This window comes from Oxyura jamaicensis, chromosome 1 (genome assembly GCF_011077185.1).
Source record: "Oxyura jamaicensis isolate SHBP4307 breed ruddy duck chromosome 1, BPBGC_Ojam_1.0, whole genome shotgun sequence".
In the NCBI taxonomy this organism is placed as follows: domain Eukaryota; kingdom Metazoa; phylum Chordata; class Aves; order Anseriformes; family Anatidae; genus Oxyura; species Oxyura jamaicensis.
Genome location: NC_048893.1, coordinates 61,723,487 through 61,744,534, shown reverse-complemented (window position 1 = coordinate 61,744,534; position 21,048 = coordinate 61,723,487). Strand labels below are relative to the sequence as shown.

General features: G+C 38.0%; 1 protein-coding gene across 21 annotated transcripts in view; it reads left to right on the top strand.

The window, feature by feature from the left end:
- Nucleotides 1-21,048, top strand: part of BICD1 (BICD cargo adaptor 1) — a 175,578-nt gene that overhangs the window by 82,946 nt on the left and 71,584 nt on the right. For all 21 annotated transcript variants that reach the window (XM_035344823.1, XM_035344881.1, XM_035344832.1 and 18 more), the window contains one exon: nt 8,465-8,677. In XM_035344823.1, coding sequence (XP_035200714.1) covers nt 8,465-8,677 — 213 coding nt within the window. The remainder of the gene's footprint in view (nt 1-8,464; nt 8,678-21,048) is intronic.

Sequence of the window (21,048 nt, the reverse complement as noted above, 5' to 3'; positions counted from 1 at the left end):
ATGTGCAAAGAATATTCTAAGAAGCAAACTTATTTCTTTGCTTCATCCATCTTTACTGGTTTGTGTGTACCTGCCTAGGGCTTAGCCCTGTCCCTATTTCTCGTTTCTTCTCTTTTCTAGAGAATGCATTAAGGGCACGCTGCCTCTTCTTCGTTTTAGACTGCTCTGGGATAGTCCTAATTTGATGTGACAAAAGAGTTCCTCCTTCGTCCCTGCTGTTCTGACTTTGCAACTGGAAATAATCGTTCCCTCTAAGTACTACCCTTGAAATTTCTCTCCAGGAGAAAGCTACTGCTAAAGTAGCAGCAGCAATGTAGGAAGCAGTCATTATTCTTCATGGGTTGTTTTTATTTTTCTCTAGCAATGTGGCTTAGCTTAGGCCACTTCCAAAATGCACTACAAACGCACTCTTACCATGGTATATGAATTTACATATGAGGAGCTCACGTGAAGTAACTAGAGATCACAGGCAGGCATGCACCCTTAAGGAACTGGATCTCAGCATGCAGCCTTACTCAAGCAAGTGCAGGACAAGGAAGTGCAATTATCTTAGCCTTAGTTAGAAGAACAGAAAAGCAGACGAGTAAGAACCACAAAGTTTTAGTTAAACTTGGGATTTTGCCACACGACAAAGGTGGCAAAGTTTACCTGGAAAGCATGTTCTATCTCAGAGGTTAGACACTTTTTTTTGTAAAGCAAACCAACAGAAAGCAACAAGAAAGCACCCTGTTCTTGTCAGTCTTTCATGTTTATTCTGGTGATATTTCTCTTGGTTTTAATTGGAAATTTGTAATAGCTGGAGGTTGATCTGATGATAGTGTGAACTCATAAAAGTATCAGTATAGACAGACATTGGTGCAAATTTTTAAGTTGTCTTGTGGTTCATTAATAATATTGTTTATTGAAATAAATTTATTATTGGCTATATTCATTTTGAATAGAGCTGCTTTAAAATTGCCATCATAAAACTAATTAGTTGTGTTGTAGATAAGTGGTGCTCTTTGTTGCAAGCTTTTTTCTTGTGTTTTCTGTGCCTGGAGGGAATTTGAATTCTCATATTGAGTGCTGTTAAAGGCAATTAAATGGAAATTCTTATTCACTCTGCTTTTACTGGGTTGATGATGAACAATGGAGGTTACTATTGAATGTTCATTTTCATGGTAGTGCTTTATTCTTGTTCCTGACACATTTAGGAATATTTTTGTTCCATGCATATATAAAGCATGGCTGCCTGAGGCCCCGTACCGTGGCATATTGATTGAAATCAACACAAGATGCACTGGGACTACAGAAGCATGGCCATGCACGTAGCCGAGTTGAATGTAAATGCCATTTTCCCCCAGTACTTTCTGAAGGCTTTGATTAGTAACTGATATATGAATTTCAACAGGCCTGTAGACACTGTAAGCATCTGTTGAGAGCAAACAGAAGACGTCGACAGCGTGCATGCTTTTATTCAAAGCTTCCCTAGGGAAAAGACTATGAATTGTTTACATTTCTGCTACAGTTCTGCATCTGTAACAGTGTGGGTATTACTTTTGTTTTCCATGTATATGATCTCTTCAGTATTTCTGACAGATAAAACCTCTAGCACATTGGTATGCAAGTCTTAGTCTTGCTTGCAAGTTAAATACTTAATGCAGATATTAACTTACATGACTTTAACATTGCACCAAAATTTACATTATTATTATTGAATTGAGTAGATTAGATATGCTGGTATTTGGAAATAAATTTTTTGTTTGTTTGTTGTTTTGTTTTTCCTTTATGAGGTAATAAAATAACTTCTTTGGGTAGCATTTATGCTCATAACTATAATATATTGTGCCTCAGGCCATGAATGGGTGCACAATAGCAGTCTCTTTCCCTGTGTATCAGATGCTGTCATCTACATTTTCCAATGGGAAGTTACACAATTTCCTTAAGGTCATATTGAGTGTATTTAGCTAAGTATGAATTGGAAACAAATGTCCTATAATGTTTAATTTGAATCCTTTTTATAAGGCTGTCCAATCTCACAAGAACATATAAGGAAACCTCAATTCATTAGTTTACTTCAAAGTGTATAAAACATTTAATAGTTTGTTTGTTTGTTTGTTTTATCCAAATTGGGGCACATGAAGTAAAATGTATGTTGTTACTTTAAAAAAAAAAAAAAAAGAAAAAAAGAAAAAAAGACTATTCATGTTGTGTGACGTAAAGAGTAAAACTGATCATCTTCTTGAGTATTGAAATTATGAAATGGCTCATGTTTAGATGGTTGCTTGGATATAACTGAATTTTGATCAGTTCTCCTGTATTCCTTGTTTGGAGTTGAAAGAGAAATTACTGCTGGGATCCAGCATCATTCTATCTTCTGCGTGTCTGTAGGAGTGTTCAGCACCCTGTTTTAGTAAACACAGGAGGAATCAGATGAATGAGGCACTTCAGTAGCTGTAAAACAAGCTGTTTTTAGTTTGCCTGACAAACCAAAAGTTCATTCTATAGTTTTCTTCCGTGTGACCTTGCTGATTCAGCCTGCATTCTAAGTATAAAACCTGCTTCCTGGTATGGGCTATCTCACATGCACTGTCTACACAATACCTATGAAATCCCTTGTTCTCACACCGTTTTTGACTAAACATGCATGTCTTTGTTTTGGTTGCAATATGCCTATTTGCATTTGAGTATTTTAATCACTTCTGTATTAGATTCCAAATAGCTGATCTGTGTCAGCTATGTTAAATGAACAGCAGGTGGCCATGCCAACTACATAAAGATTTAAACTATGAGTAAATCTTAGAGTCATAAAACTTTTTCACTTTCTTAGAAAACATATAGGACCATCAGTCCACACATCTGTCGTTTCTGCAAGGACATTGTTATTTATTCTTTGCATTGTAATGCTGTCAAGGCATACAAGTCAGGTTTAGACTGTTACCTGCTGTATTCTTCAAGGATAAAACACAATCCTTGTCTAAAATGCTGGACAGTCTGTGTACCCAAAGGGTGAGGGAGCAAGGAGTAACGAACAGACAAACTATCATACGCAAGCACTGAGCACATGCCTGTAGGAAAGCCTATGGAAAGAAAGGTTCCTAGTAAGGCTGAATGTTGGCTTGGATTTAGTAGCAAAGAAACTTCATCCTGGATGACTTCTGCAGCATTCAAATTACAGAATCAGAGAATGGCCGAGGTTGGAAGGGACCTCTGGAGGTCACCTGGTCCAAGCTCAGGTAGGGCCACCAAGATCAGGTTGCTCAAATGAGCAGGGTGTGAAATAGTGGAGGTAAGTACAAAAAGAGAATGCATCTAAATGGAGCACCAGTGCAGCTGCCACACCACATCACATCTTTTGGGGGGGGGGGCAGTTTCATACCAACTGGTGTTGAAGAAGGGCTAGAGCTGCTTAGCTAGCTCACTCCCCTGCTCAGCCTTGTTGAGAAAGGATTTCGTCATAGACCTATGTCTACAACGTATTGCTTCTTAGCAGAAAAATGTCACAGAACCCTGAGATTGGTAAATGAATTTTGAAGAAAGGTCACAAATACATAGTGAGATTAATTAAATATATATATATATTGAAAGAAAGATACAGAACTGCAAGTAATTAAATGAATATTATGTAATTAGCGAGCATGCAAATGGTGCCACAAAAGAGCTGTCCTCCTACAGTACCCCAGTGAGGCTTCTCTAGCAAAGATTTCCATCTGTGGCGTCATACTGAAGTTTGCCTTGGAAGTACGCTACCATTTCGGATAATCCCAACCTTCTTTTCCCCTGCAGGTTTATTAGGAATGTGGAGGTAACTGATATGTAATGCATTCCACTTTGTAGCAAGTTAGCAGCTGAAACAGGTAATCATTTGAACAAGTTCAATGCTGTTGCATTATGCATCAGAGAAACTGCATTAAGTGTCAAAGCCATAACGATAGGCTGCCTGATCGTCCTGATAGCAGTCAAGTCATGTTTTATTGCTTGTTAATCATCATATACTAGAAGAGTAAGTTTCTGTGCAGAACTCTTGCCCCAGGAGGTAGCTAGTAAAATTAAAACAAACTCAGAAATAGCATCATTCATTACCTACTGTTTTTAGCTGATCTTTTGCATATATGCTGCTTTCTATACCTAACTTAAACTTGTAGCTTCTCATCCCCTACCTTTTTTTTTGTAAGCGCTACATATAATTTTCATTGTACAGGGATCATTTCACATCACTAACTATATACTAGCTTTTTTATTGCTGTTTATATTTGACATAAATATTCTCACATACGTTGTTTGGATCGGTTATATTTTTCTATTGCACTTTTATAAATTTATGCCTATTTTATTCACTGCACTATTTTTTTCATGGTAGTTTGCTTCTGGGGCACTGGAATTTTTATTTGGTTATCTTGAGTTCAATGACAAATGACTTTTTTCTCATACCTGTGACAATGATCAGACTGACGTCTTTCCTGTGCATGTCTGCTGCCTGCCACCATCCTTTCTCATGCACTCAAATATTAATTGTTGCTTTAATTTTATTTATATATATATAAGCTCATATTTTGAAACATCCCTTAAGAAGTCATAATACTTTATGCACGTGTAATACAATTATGTAATACAATTCTCAGGTCTCAGTGTGTGCGTATATATTTATGCATATACATATATATATATATATAAACACACACAATATTTAATGAGTGGCATCTTGTAATTCATCTTTTATCAGCAATTTAAAACAAATCTCCTAACTCAGTCAACAGCATCCTTTCAAGCAAAGCCTTGAGAGATGTGATGGGAGTAATATAATATGAAATTCTCTGTTAGAACAGTCTTTGTGTTAAAACATTGTGTGCCTCAGCCTTTGTAGCTCATTTCAGCTATTGTACTTATGCTGGGAAGAACGTCCTCCAGGGAACAGAAGCTATGAAGGGTTTTTGCATGGATATATACAGACTTGTCTATGTCCCGATTTGAATCTGGAAGATGATGTGCTTTGTCAGAAACTCTCTGCCATGTGATTGATGAAACTAAGCTAGCAAGGGACTAGTAATGGTTTCTAAGTGGCTTTCATGAGTAATCACACCAAGCAAGACAGCACCATACTAACAATAACTGTAGCCGTTAATGTGTTTGTGTGGTACAATGCAGCATCAATCCAAAAACCATCACAGAAACAACACAAGTGAGTTAGTTGGGTACTGTTAGCTTAGGGAATTCTATTGTTTCTTGACTTTTTCTAATCCAGTGGAATCGTGTAAGAGCCTGGCACCGCTTTTGGCTACCAGATGAAAAATAGTGCTGTATGGCTTAACTTAAAAGTGAGGAATCTTGTGGAAGTCCTTAAGTGGCTATGTCTGAAAAGTTTTAAGTTTTTGTCATCTATATAGACCATGAAAAACAGAAGCAGGACTTTTTGCTTGCATTTTAATTAAAAGTCATCTTGTGTTCTTCTCCATGCTGCATGGATTTGCATAATTTTCATTGATATGGAAAAATAATTGTGCTTCCTTTCTTTCTTTCTCCAGATCTTTAACACATTGATGGCAGTTTTAGAAATAAAGAGGCTGGTATAACGTACAGTAAAGTTCAGATTTGCTTTCATAGGAAAAAAATGTTTTAATTATTTTTTCTCTCACATTTCCTATAGTTATAAGCACAAAGAATTATTAAGTACACAGTAACTTTGTTACACTAACAAAAATTGCATTTAAAATTTTGAAAATTCAGTTATGCTTTTATGCGCTGTACGTGTATTATATTTGTACTTTCCCTTTTCCTTCATATATGATGTTCATGTCTGTCAGAGCTGAAGATTCAGTCAATGGGGTGAGGTTATGCTGTGTAAGAGCAAATGTATAGCTAACATAACACATTGCAGTGTTGAAGATCAGCTCAGAAGTCCAAAACAATTTATAGTCACTCTTAAAATGTTTTGTGAAATAGCTGATGCAATTAAATGATTTATTTACCTTAAGTAAAAGAACAAAGGGAGGTTTGATGCAGTGAAAACAAAATACTGTGACTTCACTAATCTACTGAGAAGATCAGATGTTTTTGGCAGTCATTTGTCCTGTCCTCCTTTTAGAAATAAAGATTTATTCATCAGATTACAGGAAAAATGCAGTGGAGAAAAAATGCCTGATTAATTACTGGTGTTTCTGTTTTGCTGAGGCTCTATATGCTATTGCAATGATTCCAATACAAATGGTTGCATTTGGAAAATGTCAACAGTGCTTTTATAGACAAACACCACAGAAATGTTTCAATTTTCATGTATAAATTAAAATGTTTTTTTAGAGAAATCTTCTGCCGTCTTAAATTCTATTGGTGCCACAAATCCAAATGGGCAACCAAAGTGGAGCATGGCCCAAAATAAAGACAAGGAGAGTTTCTGAGGACTGTGCAACCAACCATCCTCCCCAAAATCTGTATTCATGGCCATTCTCAGACATCACGTGCTAAAAAAGGGGCCTCATTACATCTGAGGAAAATACAATATGTACCTGGAAAGCCATCATTGCTGTGTACTGATTTTCATCCATAGTGCTCTGGTAGTCCTCTAGTAGAAAGGGCTCCAGGTTTCCTTTCTTCATGAACCCTGTCTGTCCTATTTGTTGTCCTGCTGTGCTTTGATTTTTTTTATTTCTACTTTTTCCCCCTGGGTACATGGCCTTTGCATTTGTCCTGTAGGGAAGCTGTTAGACTGGAGCTTTCTGTTTAGCTTTCTGTTTAGGTCTCAAATTAGAAGTAGTGAGCCACTGAATATAAGTATGCGTTGTAAGATAAAATTTATTAGCAGTGTTTCAGAAAGTTGTCTTATTCATGGGCAGTGACTGAATCAGTGTTCAACAGTCTCATTAAATTGAATTTCTTGTTATTGGGAAAATCCTATTCAGCAAATTGCTGATGCTTGCTATTTCAGTAACTTGCAGTCTTTAGAGAAGACAGCTGGGTTAATACATTATTGAATATTTTTAGAATCCTTTAGTGCTGAGTTCACAGGATTCGCTAAGTAAAGTAGACTTAAAAGCTGCAAAGTTTTTATACAGGGTTTTGCTTTGAAGTTTCGAAGGGGCTACTGCAGAGCTAGTAAAACTTAGAATGTGTTCTGAAAGGCAATAAATAACAACAGTAAAACTGATTTATATTTGGTGAGGAGTTCTAAATAATGGGAAGGCAAAAGAGGTCACTCGTTCCAGCAGGTGCAAATACATAACTGTGCTATGTGGTTTCATAGGTCTGGGCAGAAATGAGGCTTTCATGGAGAATTTCTCTCTCTAAAACCAGTTATTATAATAGCTTACCTCTCTAACACTGAAAGCAAACAAACAAAAAAAACAACGTGGTTTTTCAGTGCAAATACACTTTCTTTGATTTAAGGTACGTGAGAGAGCTTTTGCCTATGTTAAGCTAAATATTCATGACATTAGGTGCCTGGTTTCGGTTCTGGAAATTTCCACCAGAATTAGACCATGTTTTCATTGGTTTTCACTGAAGTTTCTGTTTTTAAGAGAATACGAACAAAATGGGTTTTGGTTTTATTTTAAGTATCATTTTATTGTTACTATTTGTATTTAGGTTTTATTTATGTTATTTTTCTATATTATATTTTAAAACTATATTATTGCATTTTTTTCCCTCTCTTTCATGGTTAAATGATATATTCATCAGTTCTGATACCGTTGCTTGTACTTTGCTTTCTTCAAACTTGTGTCATAGCTGATGCAAATAACACTGCTTCAGATATTGTCACTGAAAAAATATTACCTTCTTAAACTGCTCACCCTAGGCTAGTAACACGAAGAGCAAGAGAATCACTGAAAAGTGCCTATCTATTTAGAAATGTCTTAAATACTTAAATATTGTGTTGTTTTAGCTGAAGCAGAAAGTACTTCAGAATAAATGAAGAGAAGTGGCAGTCAAACTCCTCGTTTACCTTACCCATAGCTTAGATGACCTCTGCTTGGTACTCAGCTCATTTATCTTTCAAGTTATAGGAAGCCTTTTTTCTGTACCATAAGATCAGCTTCCCTCAGAAAAGAGCATTGAAAATGGAAAACAATTGAGAAAGATTTTGAGCTGTTTATGCTCTCTAAAAGAAAACACATTTATTTTGCAGTGTGAGAGAAGAAAGGTATTGACGATTACCACTTGGCCTCATTCAGGAAAGATAAAATACAGACCATAATTAAGAGTTAGTTAGCAGTGCACCATCTTGATCTCAGTGGAGACTGCCTGGATAGGGGCCATAAATCCATACTGCAAATGAGAACAGCTTCAAGATGCTTCATTTCAGCTAAATGAGATGGTGGCCCTCAGCTGCTAGGAAGCTGCTAAGCCAGTATTTATTAGGTCAGAGTATGGGACACCAATCTATTTCATTCCCTCTGGCTATGCAGGTGCTCATTATTGTTGATAACTTTTTTTTTTTTTTTTTTTTTTTTAGGGCTTCAGTAGTGTAATAGTGTGCACTGTTTTCCTCTTGCAGGCATTCGGACAGTCCTTCTCAATTCACCGTAAAGTGGCTGAAGATGGGGAAACACGTGAAGAGACTCTCCTCCAGGAGTCTGCGTCAAAAGAAGCTTATTACCTGGGGAAGATTTTGGAGATGCAGAATGAGCTGAAGCAGAGCAGGGCGGTGGTTACCAACGTTCAGGCAGAGAATGAGAGACTCACTGCTGTTGTCCAAGACTTGAAAGAGGTAAATGGGTGTGTGCAGGGAGCAAAGGAGCAATTTTTCATGGATGACATGACACTGAATGATCAAAATGCTACAGCATGTGAAAACACACCTATCAGTCTTAGATTATCCCACAGATCTGCCAGTGTGAGGGGCTATGGTTTAGAAAGGGAAGGGAAAAAAACTTAATTATTTTTAAACACCAACAACAAAACTACAAATATATTAAAACCTGCTTTAGGAAGCTATAATTTTTCAAAGTAGTCTGAGGATTTTGAAGTGCATTTTAAAGCACCAACATAAAGGTTTGTTTTACATAAATGCTTTTTATTTTTTGAAAATTTCCAGTATTTATGCGACTCTTCTTTTTCTCACCACCCACATCTGTCATTACTCAGGTATTTTGGATTTGTTGGGATTAGATAAAGCTTTCAACAGTTTTCTTGTACTGTACGGTAAAAATCAAAATGCACACTCATGTTCAGAAAATAGGCAACGTTAAGGAAGCCGAATGTCGTCATTGTTCACATGGGAAACAGTGGTTATTGGTTAATTTCAAAAGAGAAATTATTAATTTTTAAATAATTTGTCTTTTTTAAATATTACGTTTTATGTAGCTGAGTGGAATGGCATCCTCTTAAACTAGAGAAACCCCTAGGACTGAGACTTTTACTCTGGGTTTAAAGATTATCACTCATGAAAGGAACAAACACTTAATGGTTGCACTGAACTTGCCTGTAGTACAAGTCAGGTTTCAGTAAGAGGCAAGTATACCTCTTTTAGGTATATTTACCCAAATGTTTCAGGTATTTTCAGTATTCAAATGAAATATGTGATTATAATTGTGGTCACAGTGGTAAACATAAAAAAAAAAATAGTATCAAGTTTATATCTACTTATCCTAAAATCGTATGCTAAAAGCTTCTCCCACTGTCTGCTACACAGGCAGCCAGTTACTGACACAGCTACCGAATCATTTGGTTACTCAAATGCTTGCAGGATCCTTGTGACCTGGATTCAGTCAGACAAAAACAACCAAGTCAGAGGATACAGGTTTGTCTTTGTACTCAATACCTTCCTCAGGGGTCTCCTAGGGATTCCTTCAAATGCAAAACTCCCTTCTGTTTTTTGTCAAGATTATTGACCTGTATGTTATTCAGGAGGCAGTTTCAGTACCTGTCCTCCCTAGAATATTGATTGTCCTCATCTCTTTTGAGATAATAACAACTCTCAGTGTGAGCCCAGCTGCAGTTATTTCCTGTTCAGATGCTAAACAGAACAAGCCCTAATAGTTAATTACAGTGTGAGGAAGGAATTTACTTGTATAAAAATCAGGCTCATAAACCATTTATTTATAAGATGATATTGGACCACAAAGTCCAATGCTGAATTTTTTATTTTGTGGAAATACAGTCAATGTATTTCAATATAAATAGGATTAGTGCCTTCGCTTACCAAGCTTACACCAGACAGTACTACAATTAATTGCTTGAATATAAGAGATAGAGGGTGATTGACACCTACCCTAGGCTGTTGGCGACCTTGTCACACTGAATTACATTGATATTTCACCTTGTGCTCAAACAGATCTCATCCTTGTTTTCAGCTCAGTATACCTTGGTCCAATCATATAAATCCTAAGGCAGTAACATCCAAGTGGCTTCAGAAATGAGTTGTCCTTCTGTTGTGTTTATGAAATGTGTCTCTTTGGTTCTGGGTACTGCTAATAGGAAAAGGCAGGCTTAGCTTAATCCAAATCTTGATAACACTAAGATAGGAAAACAAAAAACAAAAACACATTTATGTAATGAAACATCTGGTACGTTTTGGTGTAAAAGCCATCATTAGAAGAGCTGCCACAGATTGATAGCTACAATAAGAAAGTCATTTGTCTCTTTAACCAGTATATTTGACAATCTAGTTAAAGAAAAAAAAAAAAGGAAGAAAGGATGGTCTTTATGTGAGCAGCTCTGCTGAGTGGGTTAAAAATAAATTCTGGACTTAAGTTACTTGGTTGTGTCCTGTTCCCTCCACCACAATCCCCACCCCATATAACATGATTTGTAAGTGTTCTTAAATTTAAAGCATCTTGCAAACTAAAAACAAAAATATTCATTCCTTTTAGCATTAGACTTAAATATAATCAAACAACAACAACACCAAGCTGTGTGTTTCTCATACAGGTAGAAATAACATTTATAGATAAGTAACAGAAATTTATGGTATTTTAGCAGTGTACTGGGTTACTTATGATACTGAAGACTGATTCCTTGGTCTTCAAAAAATCAGCCTCCTGTTACTGGTCCCACATCCCTAAATAACACAGTCAGTGCTCTTCCATTCCCTGGGAGTTCTCCTCTGAACAAGTTCAGCTTTCTGAATCTGCACAGAAATCCATAGTCGTGTGAAAGTATCTGAGTGTTTTCTGAACCACCAGAATGCACTTGCATGAATGCTGATGACTTTTAAGAATCTTGGGAATTCCATAGCCCCAGAGTTTAAAAATTTATGCCTTTTTGCAAGAGCATGCCATATTGTCACAGCTGGTGTCTGCAGGGTGCCTTGACCTGTATCTCTCTTGCTGTATCAGGCTCAGGTCTCTGGAGATAATGCATCTCAGTCTAGGAAAGCAAAGAAACCTTTTTCAATCCTCATCACTAGAAAAAAACACTTGGTTTGAAAGAAATTAAGTGTTTCACCCTGATGGTGAAGGATGAACCAAGAATTTCTGTACCTAGATGTCTTCTAGATCCATGTTAAAATGATCAGAAGAGTAAAATACCAGCATTGTTATTTGTGATGTAATAACAATTCCTACAGTTTTGGATAGGAATATTATAATCATCTAAGTAAGTAAAGTAATGGAATCTAAGTAGATTTTTTTCTCCCACCAAGATCTCAGACATGGGACACAATGTTATTTGGTGATCGTTAAAACTTCTGTAATTTGAACCAGAAAATATACTGATGTTAAAACTGATGCCAAGGAGATAATTTTTAGAAGTCAGAGACTAGATTTCATGTATTTTATGAATCACATAGTTTGTGTAGGTGGCCTCTCTGCATTGGACAAATCAGTATGGTCATTAGCTCATTTTCTCTGTATGAGCTGCCTGCCTTTAATAAATGTTAAATGAATAAACAAACAAAAAAAAACTTTTAAAAACATACTTTAAAAACACATTTTTTCATCATTTTCTAGTTTTCCAGTGATTGCTTTTTCTAATTTACAAACACTGTTTATTTGCAGTCAGGAGACAAGGGACTGGTTCTTCCATCTGTGCCACTAAAAAATCTTTCCTTATGGTAACTGTAAACAGATTTTATTTGATGGATAACAAAGATGAAATCACTACCCTGAGGAGCTGATAACCTACTGACAGAGGTGGTTATGCAAGTACAGATGATCCAGCTCAGAAGCTTAAGCAGAAAGTTCGTGTGATGAGGTTGTGCTTCTCCTCTGTAAGGAAGCTGAATGCCTTGGAGCTGGGTGTCTGCCCCAAAACCAGTGGCAACTGCAGGGGAAACCTCATGAGGTGAAGATAGGAAGTGGTAGAAGATGGTTATGTAAGATAGCACAGTTTCAGTTTTGTAGGTGTTATGCGACTAGGATCAGGAGCTGTGCAATGTGGGTGGATGAATGCTTTTGTGCCTGAAGAAGCGGCTTATTGGCAGGTATTGGTAAGCTCTTCCCAGCACTCATGCATATATGGAATAGGAACAGTGAAAAAGAGGAGGAATAGCATACAGATGTGGGGAAGCAAAAGGTTAAACTTCATAGTCTGTGCTACTAAATAACACTGCTGCTTGCAGAAAGAAATCAGGGCTTGTAGAAAGAAATCTGCACCTGGTTACCTGTAGTCCGGGAGATAACAGACGAGCAGGGAGGTTTATGGGATGGCAGTGTTAATGAGCCATGGCAACAACACACATCTGAGCTTCTGGAGGGCAAAACCAGGGAGGAGAGCAGTGAGAAGTGGATAGGGAGGAAAAACAAATCGGTGAAGGATTATGTACTGAAAGTAGGTGGAAAAAAGTCAGAGATGAAGTTGTGTAGCCCCCCATACCACTGAAATCAATAGCTAAATTTTTATTCATTTTAGTGGTACCAAGATCTTGTACTTCATGCTAATCAGGAAAGGTATGTGAGTGATGGCTTGGACTCTTTGTGAGGGGAACCTGTGCATGATGCAAAGTGTGAGCACTTGTGCTGGGTGCTAGTTTCACTGCTAGCCAAGTTTCACTCCTAGCTATAGCCATTTTAGAAATACAGCTTTGTGAAAAATACATGAGTAATGCAAAGTAAAAAATGTATTTCATACTGAATACACCTTGAAAAAATCCTATTTGACTATTTTCTTTTTAGAAATGATATTTTCTCAGTTTGAAGAGTCAGAAGAATTAAGATTTTCTCTCATTTTTGTCAATTCAAAATAAAACCTAAAAACTTCAACTGAGAGCACATATCTAATAAATCTCCACACCAATCTCACATTCTATTGTTGTTATAAGGTTAGACTATAATGGGATTTGGGTATGTAGTGCTTCCTGTTTAATGTAGGAAGTAGGTCCAAACCAGATCCTTAGCAGCCTCACTCAATTGCCATCTATTCCTTGCAGCTCCATCAGTCACTAGGTGCCTAAGTTTCCAGCTGCAAAATTTTCTGCCCATCCAGTGGTCTGCTTGAGGCATGTTCAGGTGCATCTCTGGCTTGGACTCATGTCTGTTACTACACATCTCAGTATGTTGCTGGATATTGAGAGCTGACTGCAGGTGCCACTGGGAATCCCCCAGGGAGATGTTTCCCCAGCTGACCTCATCCCTAGGTACTTTTAGAGTCGACCTGTTTGGAGGAGGATATGGGTGCCCATGATGTCCTACTCTGTTTCCATGATTGCAGCAAAGTTTGAAACTCAAATATCTTCTCTGCTTAAGGGAATGTGAATCCACTTCTCTCTCTGAAGAAAGTGCCCCAGCAGTCAGCTGACAGGCTATTTTGGGGTGAGATTTCTCTTTATTCCTTCAGATGAAGCTGTTCCACTGTGTTGGGGATAGTTAGTACTTTGTGGGTCAGGCAGAGTGAGACTGAACGAGCTTATAATGAATGACTCTGTAGCCTAAAGGCTACAGCCACTCATCTGGGAATAGGTAACTGGTTCTAGTCTCTCTTTCAATTAATGTTTAATAATAAGAAATACTTAAATATTAATTGGAGCAGAGACCAGAACCCTAGTGTCTCCTCTGTGAGGTGACTGCCCTCAACAAAGGCTCACTGTCTCCATCCCTCAGAGAGAGTGTGGTCTTCAGCCCCAGATTTACCATGTCCGTAGCAGTTTAACTACTGTAGGAAGCTGGAAAAGGTGAGGAAGTGCAGGAGAGGATTCACTGCTATGAACCATGCGCTGTGGGAAGCACATTTTAGCAGCATGGCTATAGTGATACAACGATAGTCTGCCTCTAGTGTTACTAGCTTCCTTCCCCTCTTAGTTGCCTAGTTTTCTTCATGCACTGTATAGGAAACCTGTGTGTGTGATCTAACCATTATTCTAGGCACCAAGGTGGTTTAAGTTACTGCAGTGTTGACAGCTACAATGTGTGCAACATTCTTCCACGAGCTCATCTTTCTCCCTCATGGTGTTATCCTGTGCCTCCATCCAGCCATCCAGCTGGTGAACAGGAGTTTCTTTTGGCATTTGCACTGATCAGAGAAAGCTGCATCATAAATGTATTTATCTCATTACGTGATGCAGGTACTTGTAGCAATGGTTTCATTTCTAGAGAAGAAGAAAGGAAACAATACTGAAGTACTCAGAGTTGGTACCGCTAGTGGTGTCTTCATCTTAATGTACCTCCATGCAAACACTTCTTGAAAAGGAGCTGCAGGAGTGTGGTGCCGGAGCAGCCTACAGAGATTGCTATAGAGGTCAGAGAAGCCAAGGAGTGACGGAGAGATAAGAGCTGTCTCTCTTTCAAGAGACCTCTCTCATCATAATTTAGCATGGTATTAGCATAGTTCCTCTAACTGACTATATTTACAATCCTTTGTTTTGGAAGTATTCTTTGATTGAATTGGCTCTAAATTAGACTTAGAATATATATCTGCTACTTTGCCTGAGCGGAGGTGTTTTTCTTTTTCTCTCTTCTCTTTTTAGAAAAGCATGCTGAAGAGAGATTTTCTAGCTTGCTGGTGCCTAGCCACACTCAGAATATTTTCTGCCTCCTTTGCTGACAATGCTAATGTTTTAGCAAGCTTTTCAGTTTCTCAAGACAAAGGAGAAAAAACCCGTTTCCTTCAGCTTTCAGAAAGTGTATTCAGATCAACTTTAATCCTACTTATCATAAAATAGCCTAATGTTCTGTAATGTGGGAAACCTTATTAGATGTTGCTGACCTTAAAATCAAACCGGTATACCCTTGTGTCTTACCTGAGCATCTTCAAAAACATGCTGTTTCTTTAAGCAGCCAGATTTTAATGCTTTTCCTGCAAAGATGCTCGCCTGTGCTCTGGATAGACTGGAGACCTGTTCTTCTGTGGTGTTTGCAGACAAAGCTTTTGGTAACTAATTTTGGCCTACTTTGTGCAGCAGTTTTGTGAGGGTGTTATTTTGTAGGGGCTGGGTACTCACACATTACTTTCTTATCACTCTCTCTGTTCACAGAACTTCATTGAACTTCTTTCTGGAAAGAAACAAAATGGCTTTATGTCTTGGAGAGAGAAAAATAAATGAAGCTGTGACTTGGAATCCTATGCAACCTTTCCTTGTGCTGTGAGAGGGATAAATACACCAGTATCTGATATTGTCTCTGTCAGTGTAGGAGCTCTAAGTATAGACAACGTGACCTGTCCAGGTCTGATAAGCTCCTGGCTGCTCCTGAGCAGTTTCCTTATTAACAGATAAAGGTTTAATTGTGAATCTGTCATTCAATTTCATCTCCTTGTTAGATACCACCAAACATTTTCTTGAGGTTCTTGTTCCACACATAGGCCAATGAACCAGTAACTCCAAGTGAAACCAAAGGTGGCCGTTTATGATTCATTTTTATATTTCCTGATCTGTGGTTTATAATCCTATAATTGCTCATAAATTGGTTGTGTTTCCAAGCACATACTCGACCTATTCTATTGCACTTGTTGCTTATTAAGATTACCAGTGCAGGTTAAGTACATTTTGTTGTGATGTTATTTTCTCAGGGTAATCCTCAGCTCTTCGGTCTGCTGCTCTCGCATCCAAATATACCTGCAGTCTATCAAATCCAGATTTGGCTGGTTTTGTTTCCTGTTAATGAGCCTGGAACAATGACTTAGGATGCAAACTTGTGATCTGACACATGCATGACACTGTTTTCTTTGGCAGTGCTCAGACGTTTAGTCCTACTGTGAATAAAAGAGCCAAACAATGGACAGTAGGGAGGTCAAAAAAGGGCCAGGCAGGATAATAGAGCATAACCGAGGGTCTGTTGCATAAATACAGAGTGCCTTATTATAAACACTCAAATTCCCAGCTTCTTTCAGAAAGGGTCCTTTACAGGGCCTCAAATAGAAAATGAAAGAGGGTGTACTTTCAGCTGTGCTCTGTAATCTCTAGGGCCTGATTAATCAAATCAGGACCTGGCAATGAACCATTCTTACATAAAGTCTGGTGAAATAATAACTCTTATTTGTGCTGATGTAACATCTCAAAGCCTTTTGTGTACACCCGTGCACAAGGTGTTCTGTGAGAACACGCTCAGAACAGCTGTGGAGGCCAGAGATAATGGGTTTAAAAAGGAGTGAGAGAAACTTCATGGAGGATGGGGCCCTCAGTGCTTACTACACCTGAAGGTTCAGGCCTGGTGCCCAGCTTAGACAGTTCCTCAGTGCTGCGAAGCTGGGAGGGAATGCCAGGAAAAGCATCATCATATGGTGTCTCCATTTCTCATGTTTTACGCACATGTAAGCCGCCACTGCCAGAGGCAGGATATTAGACTAGCAACTCTCTGAACTGAGAGAATGTTAGATTTGTGCATCCTCTACCTTTTGGTTTTGTTTTTAATGCATAACTTTGCTGACTTGTTTTTGTTTCTGGATGTTTCTTGTAAGAACTGCTTGTGCTGACTCACTATTAATTTTGTAGTTAAGAATAACTTAGGCATTCATCTACTCAAGTGACACAGAGTAAGAGGTTTTGGCAGCACTCAGATTAGCTGTGTTGCCAATTTTTAAAGAATCCTTGCAACGTGATCTGGACTCCTCAGGAGCAATAGCCCAAAAGCAGTGATTACTTTTACCCTTGTGACTTCATTCATTTGCCTAGGATTAAGTGTGTAAGGAGGAATACTCTGCTTGCCAGACTTTCTGAAGCTATAGTCCAAGGGCTTAAGTTCTGTTTGAGATAAACCTAGCAGCAGAAGAATTTTTTGCTGAAAGTTGTCACCCCCCTGAGTGAATGGGCAAGTAGAGCGTAAGTCTCAGCAGCATGTGCCTCTGATAAAGGATATTAAGCATAGCATGAAAATAAGTTGTTGTCTCTGTTCCAATTAATTCCCCTTGACTGCCAGTGAAAAGTATTCTGAGAAGTTTCCAATTAAAAAAAAAAAAAAAAAAAAAAAAAGAAATTAAATCTTCTCTGAGAGACTGACACTATTCTTACCAGTCGTTCAGTGCTAAAATGTGCCTGGCAATTGTTGAATGTTTTATGCCTTAAGGACTCCTTTGGGTTATACAAACAGTAAACTTGATGTATTCCCAGCCATCAGTGCACAAACGGTGCAGTCATATTTCTCTTCTTCTGGGAGTCCCCATGCACATTGTAGCTCTGCCTAGCTTAACCTTCTGCTGTTGATTTTCTCCTGTTCACTGCATACAGATGCATCTATTGCTGGCTGTTTTCCTAACCTGCTTCCTCCTTAACTTCTGGCATCGCTCATGATTTAAGCAATCTGGAACTGGTGGCACTATAGAGACATTGATTCAGAGATGAGATCCACCAAACAAATGTGAAACATCTAACAGTCTCCTTTGGAGCTGTGATTAGTACTTGGACCTTGAGAGAAACTCATACATGGTGATCACACGTGGACAGTAATTATCAGCCAAGGTACTCTCCTTCCACATCTGCTCTTATGTGTTCAATGAACACATTTATTTTCGGTGCTTTTTTTTCTTGTCCTTTAATCAATACTGTTTTACTTGTAAGGATTTCTCCTGGGATTTACTAGGTAATTTTGAGAAATGAGATTTAACTTTTCCTAGGGAAATATTTTAGAATCCAGGACAGAGAGCATTGCAGATGACCTGACCCTAGGACTGGACAATTTGTTATGCAGAATGAAGCTGAGCATGACACACCTAACACCTGTCTTTGGATAATTAACAGCTTATACCATAGGAAAAGGAAGTCTGCCCTGTGTGGCAATGTGATGCCATCCTTAACCTGCCCTTTGTGGAGCAGGTTCTCATACTCAGTTCCCTCTTCTCCCTCAAACCCCCAAACTCATTACCAGCTTGGCACTGGTATGAAATTGTTAATAAGTTCTTGGCTCTCACTGAGTGTGTTAATTGTGCTTTCTGCAACAAACTCTGTTCTCAAGGAGAAAAAAAATAAAAGAGGAATATGACAAGAGGGTGAACAGCAAGAAATTCAAACATGCCCCTTTTCCTCCCTTTGCCCTTATTATAGTATATGAGGCAAGCCAGTTATTTTTAGTCATTCTCGACAGTTAGTGCCAGTCAGCGTCCAGGAGGAGGGCAGCGAGTCAGGCAGAGGTCAGACAGTGTTATCACCCTTTCATTGTGATGGTCAAATCCACTTTTAAGCTTCAGGATTGAGAGAAATGCACTTTTGCTGGCAAATGTTTTAGATGTGTACGTGCAGATGCTCATACATAATCAGAGCTTGTCTGCTTCTGTGACATCATTGTTTCAAAAACACACCAAATAGGTAGAACTAGATATGAATGCAATTTTTGCCTTCACTGCTCTTTCATTCTGTGTGTGTAGACTTCCTCTCCTTTTGAAGCACAGTACATTGGCTCTTTCAGCCAAATGTGTCTTGAAGGCATCATAATAAATGTGTGGTTTTCACTTCAGTGCCATGGTCAGGATGTCTGTTCTGATATTGGCTGTGAACTTTATGTGAAGGATTGCTGTGACATTATAGTGTCAGCTTCAGAGTGGAATGGGTTAAAAATGGGCCACATCTTGTACATCTTGTCAGTCTTGCATACGTCTTCATGAAACGGGGACTCAAATACAATTTGCTAATGCAATACTTTGTGAATAGTGATACAGGGTAGTTTACAGTTGTTGCTCATATTCTCTTCAGTCTCATTTTACCAGGGGAAGTGGCAACACAACAGCAGTGAGAAGTACAGTTTTTGTGCTTTGTATCTGTACTTGATTAAAATGGCAAGGGCAAAACTTTGGCCAATGTGGAGGAAGCAAAGTGGTTTTTCTTGACTGGTGTTTCATGTGCTGTGAATATCGGCAGCTCTCAAAAGATGCATTTACAGGTCTGAAGACAGATAAGAAAAGCAGGGAAGATCTAAACAATAGTTGTAGATAGGGGTTGATTGTCAAGTAATTGCAAATATATTAAAGAGAGAAATTCAATATGTTGGTAATATCAACAGCAAGGTTTCACAAACTCATTCTGGCTTTGCTCCAAAAATCTGACAGAAAATGGATGGCTTTTGTTTGTTGTCCAAGACTTTGAACACAGACCTGCAGACCCTTTGCAAGATGTTATAAAAGCAGTTCCAGTTCACAACGATATCTAAGTGTGTTTTGAAGCAGAAACATGAAAAATGTATAGGGAAGCATATGGATAGGATTATTGATGATACTTTGAGATGTGTTCGTAGGCATCTTGTAGAACTGGTGCTCACTGTTTTGGCAGCATTTATAACAAGCACTTTATTGTGGAGTAAGCTGTAAAATAAATGTAAGGTAAAAATAATGTAGACTTAATACGATTAGTGTGTTTTTGACACTTTTTATTGTAGATCTCTGAGATATCAGAATATTTTGTTTTGGAGGCTAGAAAGTACAGATGATTTTTTCATACAGCTTGGTTTGCCTATGCTCTATAGGTGTCATTAGCGTTCTGAAGTTTATCCCCTGACAGCTTTCATCTGTTATGTTTTTACATAGTTTTGTCTTCATACTTTGCAAACTTTCAAAAAGCCAATTATGAACTTTCCATGACCACTTTCCTTGCACTCTAAAAGTTATGAATGAGTCTTCCTCTCAGCCCGATTACATAGTTTCTTTTCACCAAAATTGTTATGAGATGGAGTTACACAGTAGAGCTGTATCTCCATTTTAAAATAAATCACTCTATAGGCTATAAATGAAATTGAATCCAAAGTCGCTGATAGAGTTTAGAAATACTATTATATGGTTAGTCCATTTGAAATTGTATTAACATCCTCAAGGGAAAGAAGTAATGATAGTGCATGTTAGGAAGTTTAAAATGTAAAAGCAGAAACAAAACCACACCTATGTGTGTCTGGAAGCTTATGATAAGAAATGGGAAAACCTGATGATGTTTCTGTTTAAGAAATCATCCTCCTTTTAGCATGTTCTCAATACCAATAAACTTTTCTTGTATCAACAGCTGTGATATAGGTCAGCTACACCACCTGCCTCCCACTGAATTTGGGCTGTGAATTTCATGGCTGAGCTAAGAACTAGATTGCAGGAATTCAAATAATACTATTAACCTAGTTTCACATTGCAGCAATCAGAAAGACGAAGTAAACCAACTATCAGCTCAGCTCAGTATTTTGAATGTAGATTAACCAGTCTTTCATATCCATTTACTTTTGAGAACCATATTTCATTTCAAGACCAAATAAATGCATTACAGAAACTGAAACTTTTAAGTTCCCCTACCATGGTCTACATTTTTGTTCTCAGCTGAACTTAAAAATATCCAAGATGATGATTCTTTGCATAGTCTCATGTGCTACAGCCTCTGTAACTTTGTGCCTTGAGGCAGGAGGAGCCACGATCATCTATTTAAAGGAAAAAAAATGTTCTTTGACCTAAACTGGAAAACGTCTTGCTTCCAAAGGTAGCATATTAACTGGAGATTTTTCTTCAGCCCTGTTGTTGTTTCATTAAAGTTATTGCAGTAGCTTAGAGTGAACTGTGGAGGTAATCTTTCCTTCCATCAGGAACCAAATACAAAGACTGGATTATCATGGTGCTTTTCCTATAATATTGGACTGACCTTTTCCCCGGGGACCTATAAGGAAGCTCAGACCAATAAGAACATAATAGGTTGGTTTATTCTTTATTACATGTTAGTACTTAAGGAAATTTAGCCATGACTGTTTCTTTCCTGTCGAACACTGCAGCAAAACTCTAGCATGATCTATACCATCTTACAACTTCTGAAATATTAAA